This window comes from Henningerozyma blattae, chromosome 3 (assembly GCF_000315915.1).
Source record: "Henningerozyma blattae CBS 6284 chromosome 3, complete genome".
Taxonomy (NCBI): domain Eukaryota; kingdom Fungi; phylum Ascomycota; class Saccharomycetes; order Saccharomycetales; family Saccharomycetaceae; genus Henningerozyma; species Henningerozyma blattae.
In genome coordinates, this window is record NC_020187.1 from 44,400 (window position 1) to 57,199 (window position 12,800).

General features: G+C 32.3%; 6 protein-coding genes across 6 annotated transcripts; 2 read left to right on the forward strand and 4 right to left on the reverse strand.

Annotated features, from left to right (window-relative positions):
- Nucleotides 1-1,380: 1,380 nt before the first annotated feature.
- On the reverse strand, nucleotides 1,381-2,415 carry TBLA0C00250 (aquaporin family protein; the record flags this gene model as incomplete). The annotated part of the gene is made up of 1 exon (XM_004179313.1): nucleotides 1,381-2,415. One exon carries the CDS (start codon nucleotides 2,413-2,415, stop codon nucleotides 1,381-1,383), a length of 1,035 nt encoding a protein of 344 aa, XP_004179361.1.
- Nucleotides 2,416-4,205: 1,790 nt separating this feature from the next.
- On the forward strand, nucleotides 4,206-5,297 carry TBLA0C00260 (uncharacterized protein; the record flags this gene model as incomplete). The annotated part of the gene is made up of 1 exon (XM_004179314.1): nucleotides 4,206-5,297. One exon carries the CDS (start codon nucleotides 4,206-4,208, stop codon nucleotides 5,295-5,297), a length of 1,092 nt encoding a protein of 363 aa, XP_004179362.1.
- Nucleotides 5,298-5,382: 85 nt separating this feature from the next.
- TBLA0C00270 (SDR family oxidoreductase) lies at nucleotides 5,383-6,408 on the reverse strand (the record flags this gene model as incomplete). Its single annotated transcript, XM_004179315.1, has 1 exon — nucleotides 5,383-6,408. One exon carries the CDS (start codon nucleotides 6,406-6,408, stop codon nucleotides 5,383-5,385), a length of 1,026 nt encoding a protein of 341 aa, XP_004179363.1.
- Nucleotides 6,409-6,795: 387 nt separating this feature from the next.
- Nucleotides 6,796-7,818, reverse strand: TBLA0C00280 (SDR family oxidoreductase; the record flags this gene model as incomplete). Its single annotated transcript, XM_004179316.1, has 1 exon — nucleotides 6,796-7,818. One exon carries the CDS (start codon nucleotides 7,816-7,818, stop codon nucleotides 6,796-6,798), a length of 1,023 nt encoding a protein of 340 aa, XP_004179364.1.
- Nucleotides 7,819-8,784: 966 nt separating this feature from the next.
- SWP82 (Swp82p) lies at nucleotides 8,785-10,824 on the forward strand (the record flags this gene model as incomplete). Its single annotated transcript, XM_004179317.1, has 1 exon — nucleotides 8,785-10,824. One exon carries the CDS (start codon nucleotides 8,785-8,787, stop codon nucleotides 10,822-10,824), a length of 2,040 nt encoding a protein of 679 aa, XP_004179365.1.
- Nucleotides 10,825-11,097: 273 nt separating this feature from the next.
- On the reverse strand, nucleotides 11,098-12,423 carry EMP46 (Emp46p; the record flags this gene model as incomplete). The annotated part of the gene is made up of 1 exon (XM_004179318.1): nucleotides 11,098-12,423. One exon carries the CDS (start codon nucleotides 12,421-12,423, stop codon nucleotides 11,098-11,100), a length of 1,326 nt encoding a protein of 441 aa, XP_004179366.1.
- Nucleotides 12,424-12,800: the final 377 nt, after the last annotated feature.

A 12,800-nucleotide genomic window follows, 5' to 3' on the forward strand; every position in this document is an offset into this window, starting at 1 on the left:
TATAAGTAAAATATATTATGACAAAAAAATATTATAGGGTGAATGTTATGTTATTAACCGTGTTGAGCGTAAAATATTACGCACTAATTGATATTTTTTATGCAGCCTGCATTTCTCGGAATATGAATAGAGCTCGTTTTTATGTACTTCTGTATTTTTAAGCTATTTAGTTATGGGAGGATAATTCTAAGAACAAATCATACAATAAAGCCCCAGTAAGCTACTATTCATAGAATGCTAGTAACTTGGGACATATTTATTGGATGGTTATGGTCTTTATGCATAAAGCAGTAGATATACTGTTTCAGGAGAAAGAAAGTGTAACATGAATATACATTGATAATAAAAATGTCAATTAGATAATTCATTTTCTCCAGACAGAGTACATCCTGTAACTACTACAGGATATACTAAACACTTGTGAGGTTAATTAGGTGAAAATTTTTTCACTGATAGACGACGATGAATTAACTTATCTTGCCCAAAACAAAACGTATAAATTACTATCATTTTACCCGACGCGCCTAATCCTTGTATTTTTTTTATGTACTTTCTTTAATCTTTATTCCAACTCAAAAGGGCAGGGGTTTCTATATTATAAAATACTCACTAAAAAAAAAAATTACTCTAGATTATGACTGACAATAATGCCAATACAAAGTATTCTAATATCGTACAATAAGTATTGAATTTCATTGAAATAAAATATCAGAATTTGTTTTTTTTTATTTTTTATTTTTTGTTTTTTGTTTTTACCTTAAAGTTCAAAATTTGTTCATTATTTTTGTGTTACACATTATATATCGTATATAAATACCAAGCTAATACTTTTTTTAGTCCATATATCAAATTACTATTCTAAGGTTTGTCATGATTTATTTATCATTGCATGAGCTGCATTTAAAAATTTTGTTTATTTTTTATTTTTTTGTTAAATTAACGTCTTGTAGAGCATTAGTTGTTTTTTTACCGGCGACACTATAACATTATATCCTACGATTTCGAAAGACAAATAAACAAATCGAATAATATACTTCCATATAATTTAAATGAAACTGGTATTTTTAATATTAAATTAACTTCAAATACTTCTATAAACGGGTATACATATGCAAAAAGAAAAAAAATACAACGTATTAATTTTGAACTACATATGAATAAAACTGGTAAAATAAAGATTAATAAGGGTTTTGAAATAAGGATGTGATTAAAAAGAACATATTAAAGACATAGCGAGTGTTAAGTGTATGCAAAAGTTAAAAAATTACCAACAAATGCTTGCAAATGAATGACTTCGGAAATGATTAAATGAAAGGAATAAATAGATTAAAAGTGTAAAAGAAGAATGAAAAATTATAGTATGAGGAATGAGAAAGACGTCTATTTTCTTTGAGCTCTGGCGTCTCTGTCAGATTTTCTTAAAGATTTGGCTTTGGCATCTACTCTTAACCAATATTTGTAATCAAGGTCTTGTAAAGTCTTCCACATACCCCAAGCAAGCATGACACCGAAGATTGGACCAACCCAATAGATCCAGTGGTAAGTTGGGAAAGTATGAGCGGACAAAGCAGCACCGAAAGATCTAGCAGGATTAACACCACAACCGGTGTGTGGAACTAAAGCCAAATGGATGACGAATAATGAAACACCAATAGCGACTGGAGCTTGGTTATTCAAAGCACCACGTTCTTCAACGGCTGTCATCAAAATAGTGATTAATAAGAAAGCAGTACCGAACATTTCAATGAATAAACCTCTTGATCTAGAGACGTGCAAACCTAGAGTGTTGGTATATTTAACAGCACCAGGGGTTAAGACGGCAGCACAACCACCGGCAGCCATACCACCACACATTTGGGCTAACCAATGAACAACACCTCTAGTTGGGGTAACCTCACCCAATAACATCATAATAGCTGTGACAGCTGGGTTGTAATGACCACCAGAGATATGACCGAACAAGTAAATGGCAACCATTAAACTAAAACCGAAACCGAAGGCAATCATAACAACAGCAGCTGGGTGAGATAACATAGCATCTGGGTATTCATGAGAATCCCAAGCATGACCTGCAGCATTACAAATCATATAGGCCAAGAACAAAAATACGAAAGTACCACAGAATTCGGCAACAGCGGCAATCCAATGAAGTCTCCAACTAGCAGAACCCATGTCGTATTTTGTCCTAACGTCTGGCAATCCATCTTCGTCATCTTCTTGTGGAACTACTTCGTCTGATTGAGATTCGACATCATCCAAACCAGCACGTTGATGAGTAGAAGAAGCAGTGGATCTTTGTTCGAAAGAGCCTTGGGCTTGTTCTTCTTCAGTTTGGAAGGATGCTACATCTTCAACTTCTTTATTTGAAGGAATACGACCTTTCTCTAGATCTTGAAGGGAATCAGTGGAAGACATGATTGAATGTGTTGATGAGAATTTGAAGATTTATGTTTTTTTATGGTCTAAAATTCGTATTAAAAATATTGATTTGAAAAATGAAACAAATACGAGACTACAATTTAACAAGTTGCATTGCATGCCATATATATACGTGGAAGAATGATCCGTCACGTATCGTATGTTTATGGGATACACCCTTTTACACTAATTGGAAAAAAAAAATTAATAATAAAATTTTTTTTCTCTAGGTTTAATGAATGATCTAATGAACGCTCTGCCTGAAATAGGCATATAAGGTAAACAAACTCCACTTCATTACATTTTTCGTACATTATGACATATACATTCTTGGAAACCTGCTTTTGATATACATGCTTTTGTCCCAGCATGTAGGCCCCACTTCCATTGCGTCTCTTCGGCTGGAACAGTTTCCTAGATATCTAGAGGCAGATTCAGTAAGAACTCGGGCCGTGCCTCAAGAAGAAACGGCACGCGTACCGCACAGAAGATCACGCAGAATGTGTTAGATCTGTTACCACAAAGGGTAAAACTTGAGGGAATGATAGCATGGGACCCAGTTAACTGGAAGAACAAAAAGAAAAGAGGAAGGAATATCTATCATACCAGAATACTACGAATACCTGACAAACGTCAGGCAACTGCCTAACAAAGGAAAAATAATGGGCCAATCGGGAGATCGTATCCTATGCCCAGAAACACCTGTAGCTGCCTACAGGGTTGCAGTGGGGTCTTTTTCCTGCTGGCCCATATTTTGTGATTGTATTTACAGAATAATGATGCTAAAGAAGACCATAAAGAATTACATGCAACATTGTAGTGGTATCCGCGGAGTTCTTAGAGCCGGTACCTTGTTTCTCGTTCAAAGACATGAAATGACATTAGTGTTTTTCATTAACTAGTCGAGTAGCAACAAGTAGGTGGCTAAACGGAACAGGGCCTGTACCTTTGCCATCGGCCTATTCCCTTTGAATGACAGTGGACGTTATTGGAACCTCATCTTATTCATTCCCTAACCAGTTCCTCGAGTAGAATAGTTGCCATATCTATACATAGACGTATATTTAATTTACCCTTTTCGGATTTTGCTCTTCGACACTTTCTTGACATCAATTAGTTGCCTGATTTTGGTTTCACAATTTGCACATATGCACGGTTGTAGCTTAGAACGTAAGTTACTTTTTCTTTTTCTTTTTCGTGTTTTTTTTTTCTTAATTTTTTTTCAATTTTTTTTTTAATTAAAACAAGAGAATCTACCAAAATAGAGAATGGTTCCTATTAGGGTATTTAAAATATTAATAGCTCTAGAGGGTCTTAGTCTCTAGCTTTAAGGGTTTTTACAACAGCAACTACAAAGTATAGGGATGAATTATGATATTCTTACCACATGCCCAAGTACCAATCTCTATCTCATCACTCTTAAAGTGCATTTCCCGATACCAGTAATACGCAGCATTTCTTATTTAGATGGCTATAAATACGGAAATAGACGCGGCAGCGATATTTCTATTTATAGAGATAGATTCAGAACGATCTTTTCTCTGATTAAGATATATATAGATATATATCTTGATGCGTATATTTTTAGTTTTTCATACGGCCCGCTCGTGTAAAGGGAGCTTTTCTTCCTTTGAATAATAATATCTCCTTGATACCCGTTTGTCTCAAGAAAAAAGGGTAATTACGATATAATAATAGTATAATCACAAATATATTTATACGGACAACCTTGACCAATAAATAGAGTGTAATTTGTTATTTGTAAAAAACAGTAACAATAATATATCATGATAGTAGATGCAAAGCAATGGGTTATTAAAAATGAACCTACTCCAGGAAAACCTTTCAATTTTGACTTCAAAGATAAATCTTCTACTTTTGAATTGATCACTAAAAAGATTGATACAGATAAGTTGAAAGAAGACGAGATATTGGTCAAAACGCTGTTGCTTTCCAATGATCCGGCTCAGAAAATGTGGATTGCATCTGTCGACAAGAATTATGCAAAGGGCACTTCCAAAGGTGATCAAATCCCTTCTCGTGGTATAGCTAAAGTAATCTTTTCTAAAAATGCAAATTATCAAATAAATGATATTGTGTCAGCTAATGTTAATTGGACAAATTACAATGTAATTTCTGATTTCCAATTTGCCACAAAACTGAATATTTTGCCCAATACAGAATTGTTTTGGTATTTGTCAGTGTTTGGAGGCACGTCATTAACTGCTTATTTTATCTTTTATAGATATGCAGAATTAAAAGAGGTTGAAGCTGATTACGAGAAGACTTATTTGATTTCCGGTGCTGCCGGTGCAGTCGGTTCAGTATGCATTCAATTAGCTCTGAATGTCTTTAAAGCTAAGAAAGTGATTGCAATTGCTGGTGGTAAGGAAAAAGTGGCATTTGTAGAATCATTTGGAGATAGAGTCATTGGTGTGGATTATAAAGATGCCAACTATAAGGAACATTTGTTCAAAGCTGCAGGCGGTGAAAATACTGTGGATATTTTCATTGATAACATTGGAAGTGATACATTGGAGTATGGTACTACACTTTTAAAACCACATGGCTATTTAATCGTTTGTGGTGCTATCAGTGCTTATAACGATCATTCCAAATTTGTTTATAAATCGTATGCATCTATCTTAACAAAGAGATTGACAATAAAAGGATTGCTTTTGATGGACAATAGAGATCAATTCCCCAAAGCAATTGAAAAATTATCTCTGTTGATTGAGGAAAATAAATTAAGCGTTGATAAGAGTGCTACCATCGTAGATGCGTTAGGTGATAAATTTGAAGATATTCCTTTGATTTGGAATGGGCTATTTAATGGTATTAATAAAGGTAAGTTAATTACTAAAATAAATGATGAATAAAGAATTACCATTTGCAAATCCGACTGCCCCATATAAATAGATATTCATAAGCTGTAATTATTTTGCAATGCATTTTTATAAAAATCTACTTATGAGCTTCAATTATCTGACTCACAGTATCAGTCACACTCTTTTCTATTGGAATAAAATCCCATTCTAATAACTTTCTAGTCATTGTATTATCAATGCTAAAAGGAACATCTCCAGTGTCAAGTTTAATATCCTTAGCCCAAGGTGCAATTTTTCCTTGTAATTGTGGGAATTCTTCATTAATCAAATTACATATTGTCTGTTCACTAAATGCTCCATTAGACATTAATAATCTTTTGCCAATCGTTTCTTTTTTTTGAAAAGCTGCTAAATGAGCTTTAGCAATATCACGAACATCAATAAATTCTCCAGGAATTTCTAAACTTAATTGTTCTCTAGGGTTAGATTTTAAAACTTTATTAATTATTTCACATGATGTATTTAAAGTTTCTTTGACATTTGATTTAAACATCTGTGGCCCAAATACATATACTGGGTTAACTGTGGTTAACTTAAAATTGATTTTATTTGCATATTCGTGTAGGAAATTCCAAGCAGTTTCTTCAGCAAATTTTTTTGAGGCACAATATGCCATTATGGCACTAGTTTGTGCGCTTTCCCATATAGCTGGGTTCCACATTTTTTCATTATAGACAAAATTTCTATTTGGGGCGGCTTCGAAATCCCAAATAGATGCAAAAGAAGAAGTAACTACGACACGTTCGACAGTATCTGCTGAATATTTCTTAATAGATTCCAAGATTCCCCTTGTACCATTTCGTGCTGGAATTAAAAGATCTTTTTCAAATTGGGTAATATTAAATGGAAAAGGAGAAGCTGTATGCAAAACAATATTAATATTCTTTCCATGCTTTTCAAACACTTTATCAAATCCTTTTATGTTAGATATGTCAGGAACAACCTCCATAGAAAGATTTGAGTTATGGCCGAATTGTTCTAGTAACTTTGCAGCTTTAGCAGGAGTTCTGGCGGTACCAATAACTTTATAGCTTGCCTTTAATAGGGAGTCAACAACATGCTGTGCAATAAAACCAGTAGCGCCTGAGACTAACACTGTCATTTTTCTATTTCTTTATTTGTAGATATATATATTTAAAAGAATATTAAAACTGAAAATTCATATTATATACTTCGTTTGGAGTTGATGACCCTTTATATTGCTGAATCTTGAAATATGTTGTCTTTATTTTTTATATACCTGGAAAATTTCCTAAATCGTATGACTCCTTCCGAAAAGAGAACTCGAATTCTTTTCAAGATAAATGGACACATTCTAGGATATAAATGTTGCATATAACATGTTTAACAAACAATACTAGATAATAAATATTGACGCTACCTTATAGTTCTTACCAAGGCTTAATATCGACAAGTAATCAAATTTTAATATTATATATAATTACTTACAACTATCATAAAGAGTAATTTCTTTTCTATAGAATCTTATCTAACTTTTGACATTTGCAATTTGGGTAACGGTATCATCAACACATTTTTTCAATGAGATAAATTCCCAACCTAATAGTTCCTTAGTCGCTCTATTGTTACAAACATATGGAACTTCATTAGCGAGCAACTTGGAATCTTCTTCAAAAGGAGGAATTTCCCCGTCGTATTGTGGAAACCCTTCGTGAATAATATTACAGATGGTTTGAGAGCTGAAAGGACTATTAGACATAAATAATCTCTTACCAATTGTATCCTCTCTTTGGAATGCAGCTAAATGTGCCTTAGCAACATCACGAACATCAATGAAATATCCCATTACATCTTTACCAGAAGAATCTGTTGGTTTTGATTTTAAAACAGCATTAATAACTTCACATGAGGTATTCAAAGTATTAGTAACTTTACTTGAAGAGACTTGAGGGCCAAATACATATACAGGGTTAACAATTGATAATTTGAATTTAACAATATTTTTATTTCTGTCCAAAAAATCCCAGGCAGCCTTTTCTGCAATTTTTTTAGAACCACAGTATGCTATCACAGCATTCTTCTGAGAAGTTTCCCAAGTAGCAGGGCTCCAATCTTTTTCAGTATAAATGGTATTTTTATTTGCTGGTAGTTCTGCATCAAATATAGCAGCAAAAGAAGATGTAATAACCACACGTTCAACAGTTTGTGGTGCATATTTCTTAATGGATTCTAATATTCCTACAGTACCGTTTTTGGCAGGAATTAATAAATCTTTTTCATAATCTGTGGTATTAAAGTAAAATGGTGAAGCGGTATGTAAAACAAATTTAATATCTTTTGCATGCTTTTGAAAGACATGATCAAAGGCACTAAGATCTGAAATATCTGGAACAACTTCCATTGATAAGTTAGAATTGTTAAATTGCTTTTTTAAATCATCAGCTTTTTCTTGAGATCTGGCTGTACCAATTACCTTGTAATTTTCCTTTAATAAACAATCAACGACATGTTGTGCAATGAAACCTGTAGCCCCTGAAACTAAAACAGACATTTTTTTTGGGTATTAAATTAGTTCTTTTATATTGAGTAAGTGATAAATATGTGAGTGGTTATCAACAAATATTGCTAACTAATTACTATTAAAAAATAGTAAAATGTATGAAGATTGAAAAGAGTTAATGCAATTATAAAACCCAGTGCGTATTTATATACCATTTTATGCGAAGATTACCATGGGCACTTCATTGCTAATATTTTGATATATATTTGAAAAATTATTTACTGTTTTGGAACAAAAATTAAGGAAAAGTACTAAGAAGAATCCACAATATGCATTTGTTTTTTCCACTTTTTGCAATCATGTAATATACAGAGCATTAAAAAGTATTTGCCATAGATGAACGATTATCTTATTTAGTGATAGCTACTTTTTTATTACTCGGCCGAGGTAGCTGAGCTCGGATCTCGGTGCTCGGATCTCGGTGCTCGGTGCTCGGTGCTCGGTGCTCGGTGCTCGGGCTTCGGGTTTCGAGTAGTGTCACGAGGTGTGAAATTTGACAATGAAAATTAAGGCCAAGCGCGTTAATGTTTTCTTGGTGAATTTTAAAGAAAGAAAAAAGTACGAGGCAGACAATAATAAAACGGTTAAAGTAAACTGGCGAAATTGGGATTAACCAGTTCCGATACTTCTTCGAATAATTTGATTGGGGAATAGGTGAATTATTGATTGATTAATACTGCCATAAAGGTGCGATAGTTTAGAAAAAGAAAATATTATTGTAGTGTACCAGAATACGTAATTAATACAGCTACACTAATTTTAGTTTACATTCATTCACAAATTCTTTGCTTTGTCTCTATTTATCTATTTACTTATTTTATTTTGACATCCATTGGCTGTTGACTATTCTTAGTACATTTGTTACTGTCTGGTTGTCTGTAATCTAAGAGTTTCTTTTTTAATTTCTTTTTAGTCGCAAATTCCCCTTTACTTTATTGCGCTGCAATAGAATAAAAAATGGTGTTACAAATAAAAGTCAAAAGGCTTACCGAATATCAAATTAAGCAACATGAACAACATGTCCTTAAAGAATTGATTGCTATCAGTGACCAACCTAAACTACTTTTAGGTCCATTAGATAAGTTCCCTGAAGAAACTGTTCCTGTACCCGATTATGCAAAGATTTTGCCAGATGTAAATGTTTCTAACATCAATCATAATGAAAAAAAGGATATATTAGAGTACCCAATGATGATGAAGGATCCTTTAGGCGAAAAAAAAATCGATAATAATGGTTTACTATTAAATTCAAGGAAATATCTTTTTAATACTTTTAAATTCGAAGAATATTACCATAAAACTACATTCGTTTTATTGGATGATCTCTTACAGATCTTAAAATATGATAAATCCAAATCTAAATTTAAATTGGAATTCCCACAATTACTTTTATTAACACCTACTGATGAAGAATTACGCTTAATCAGAGAAAATCTACCAATTATATCAAATGATATTGGCGGTAATAATTTAAGGAATTATGAATTTTTAACGGCTAGGTCTGCCTTTATTCAATTTGGAGCATCTGTGATATTATGCGGCTCACGTCTAATCGATGATTATTGGGAGCAGGCAGCAACTGCTGCCAACCTAACAAATCATCATAGAGTTTTTAAAATTTCAAAAAAAATGATTAATTTATTATCCACTTTAAGACCAATCAGAAGTAAAAAAAATTCATTGACCTTAAAAAAATCAAAATCTGATAGTCTTGAAAACCCTTATTCTTCAATAGTAGAACAAGCTTCTGAACAAGTCAGAAAAGAATATCAGGAGGCATTTACACGAGGTGAGCCTTTCTCTACAGTTGTTCCCGGCCAATCTATAACGGGATCTTTAGAAATCACTTCTCAATTTAGAATCCCAAAATATCATAATAAAAACTCATTTCAACAAGCACATTCTGCAAGAGCAATGAATAAACCCATTGGGCTTCCAGATCAACGTCTACCCTCTACACAACAACCTGATACTAGCCTTAATGAAAATGAACATGAAGGAACTGCAGAAACGCAACTAAGTACAATATCTACCGCTATGAATGAGTCACAAATGGACCAAATGTCCACTGCCTCTGCATTTGATCAAATGGGTAAAGAAGGCTCTTCAAATTCACTTTCAATTCCAACACCTATTCAAGCAAAGGCGATGAAAAATATATTAAGTGGTAATAATTCATTTAAGGATATAGTATTAGATACTTCTAATACTGATACGCACAACTACGAGAGTTATAATAACGATACTTCGAATCCAGATACTAATATACCGATCAATAATAACAACAATACTCATACTAGTAATATTAATAATGATGATGACGATGACGAGAATGATGATAGCAATGTAAATACTGCTACCGTTACTCCAAGTCATATGGTTGAAAATAATGATCCAAATGTAACCAATTCAAGCGTAGTATCCCAATTTCCTTCACAATCTATTGGTCTTCTTAGTAGTGCTACAACACCATTAAATCCGCTTGGGACAATAACTTTAGTTTCACATACAAACCAATTTTCTTTAAATATCAATGGTTGGAAGTTTGATACACTACCGTTACAATCACCTGAAATAAAACGTTCTTCATATTCTTCAAAGGGTTTACCATTTTATAATAGAAATACAATTGCACATAGATTAAAAAAATTAACGCCACATCAAATTAAGGAAGTTGAACATTTACATGATTCAGTTATGTTAAATACAGGATTGCAACTAGCAAGAGACGTTAGAAATAATAGATGGATAAAATATTGGCAATTCAAATCTGGCGTCCCTGTTGGATTACTTCAAAGTCAAGTTGAAGAATTCAAAAGAGATTATTTTTCTGAGATGTTAAAACAGACAAAATCAGAAACAGTTTATAATCCATTAACCAATACAGATGAAATTACAAAGACTACTAGAATACCTAATGCAAATTTTTTGAATTATTCCAACATAAACGGAAAACGACCACCATATGTTTCCAAACCTACGAATTTTCGGAAGTAATATTTAATATCGATATATTTTCGACAAGTATCATTACATACATAAACATCTGATATATATACATATATATTTATATGCATTTGCTATTATTCTTTACATATTATTTCATACTACATTTAAATATAATCTGCTTCTTTTATTAATCTAGAGACAATTACGGGAGTGAAATAGAAATAATACGTCCCTGATATGATCTTAAAATTTTATAAGAGTAATAAAATGAATTCCAGCAATTATAGTATACAAAATGTTACATCTAAAATATATAAATAATTATAGAACTTTTGCCTTAACAATTTCTTGTTTAATTCTAAAAGTATAATATGTCATTAGCAGTAACATTAGCATTAATGGAATTAGCCAATATAATATACGACGGAACAAATCATCATATTTTGGTATAACAGAATGACGTGATTGTTCATCTATTTTAGTCTTTTCTCTTAACTTTTCTTGTTCTGCCAATAATAAACCTAGTTTATCATTTAATGATAAGAAATGATTATACATATCCAAGTCTTCCTCCTCTCTTTCTGTTTTACCAACTTTTTGCTGCATCAAATAATCCAGTCTTGATCCAATAATTGCCAACTGTTTCATAAGTTCTTCATGTGTTTCCAAAGCGTTATCTAGCTGAATATTTAATTTACCAATATCATTTGCAATGATTTCTCCTTCAAGCTTATCAATCTTCTTATATAATTGGAAACTAGATAATTTTTCATGTTCAGAATCATAAATTGATTTTTCAACTATTTGCTCTTTACCAGTTTTAGAATCAATAATTTTTTTCATTATAATTGGTTGTGATAGTTCATTAACATTTGGTATTAAAGATTTTGAAATAATTCCATCAAAGAAATTCATTTTTAAGATTTCAAATGATTCTGAATTAGTTATATCATTCTTAGCAGTAGAACCAAATATATAATTAGAATTTAATGGCAATAGTATTTTTCTTGTTTGGAAGCAAATTTTATTATCAATCTGTAATTTTAATAAGTTTTTATCATCAATATTATAAGTTAATCTCAAAGTTGATGGTACAGGAGAATCTTGATAGCCAAACAAACAAGAAGTAAAACTTTCCTTATAAATCTTACCTCCATCTAATATTTTAGAACCATCATTTAAGATAGCATGGATAGAAGGACCAATAGGTCCATTATTATCAATTAAGATTTGTAAACCATCAAATTTGGATGGCCCGTTATACAAATCTTTATTAAAAAGTTGTTCCTCTCTAGATAATTTATCATCAGAAAGTAACCAGAAGGAAAGACCACCTTTAGAAATACCATCGAAATTTCTACTCCTAAAAGTCCATTCAATTGTAATAGAATCTTCCAAGAAAAGCTGATTTTTTTGCCAAATGGAACCTTTAGAGTCTTTTCCTGGTGTTAAGATAAAACGACCTTCTTCCAATTTTGTGTCATCACCAATAGCCCAATTCAAAGGTATAGTAGAAGGTGGTAAACTCAATAGATCCGGAAAACTAAGTGTTGGGTTTAACTGAGAAATATCTTCTTCAATAGGGTGTGAATTAACTATCCCATTGCATAAGGAAACAGTAGCAGGTAACAAATAGGAAAATCTCATAATACCAGCCCAACCTATAATACTCTATAGATATACAGTTGTCGAAAGAAGTGTTTACCATTTTATTTTCCTTACTAATACGTGTACAAATGATAAATTTGAAGTTTATATTGATAATCTTTCCGATGCTATCCAGATTCGAAACATGAGGAATTTTAGGGTCTCCCGACTATGTGTTATCTTGTTTGCGCATTTATTTGGTCGGTCAACGCCATTCCAGAATTTGACATCGTCAGTCAAAACAGGAGTAAGTAAGTGTGCCTGTGAAAAACAAAAGACACTATAGGAAAAGAATATGTATATATTGGGAGTATGATTACGTAGAGAAGTAGGAAGTAAGTAAATATAAATGGAAGACATGATACCTGGTCGTCGTC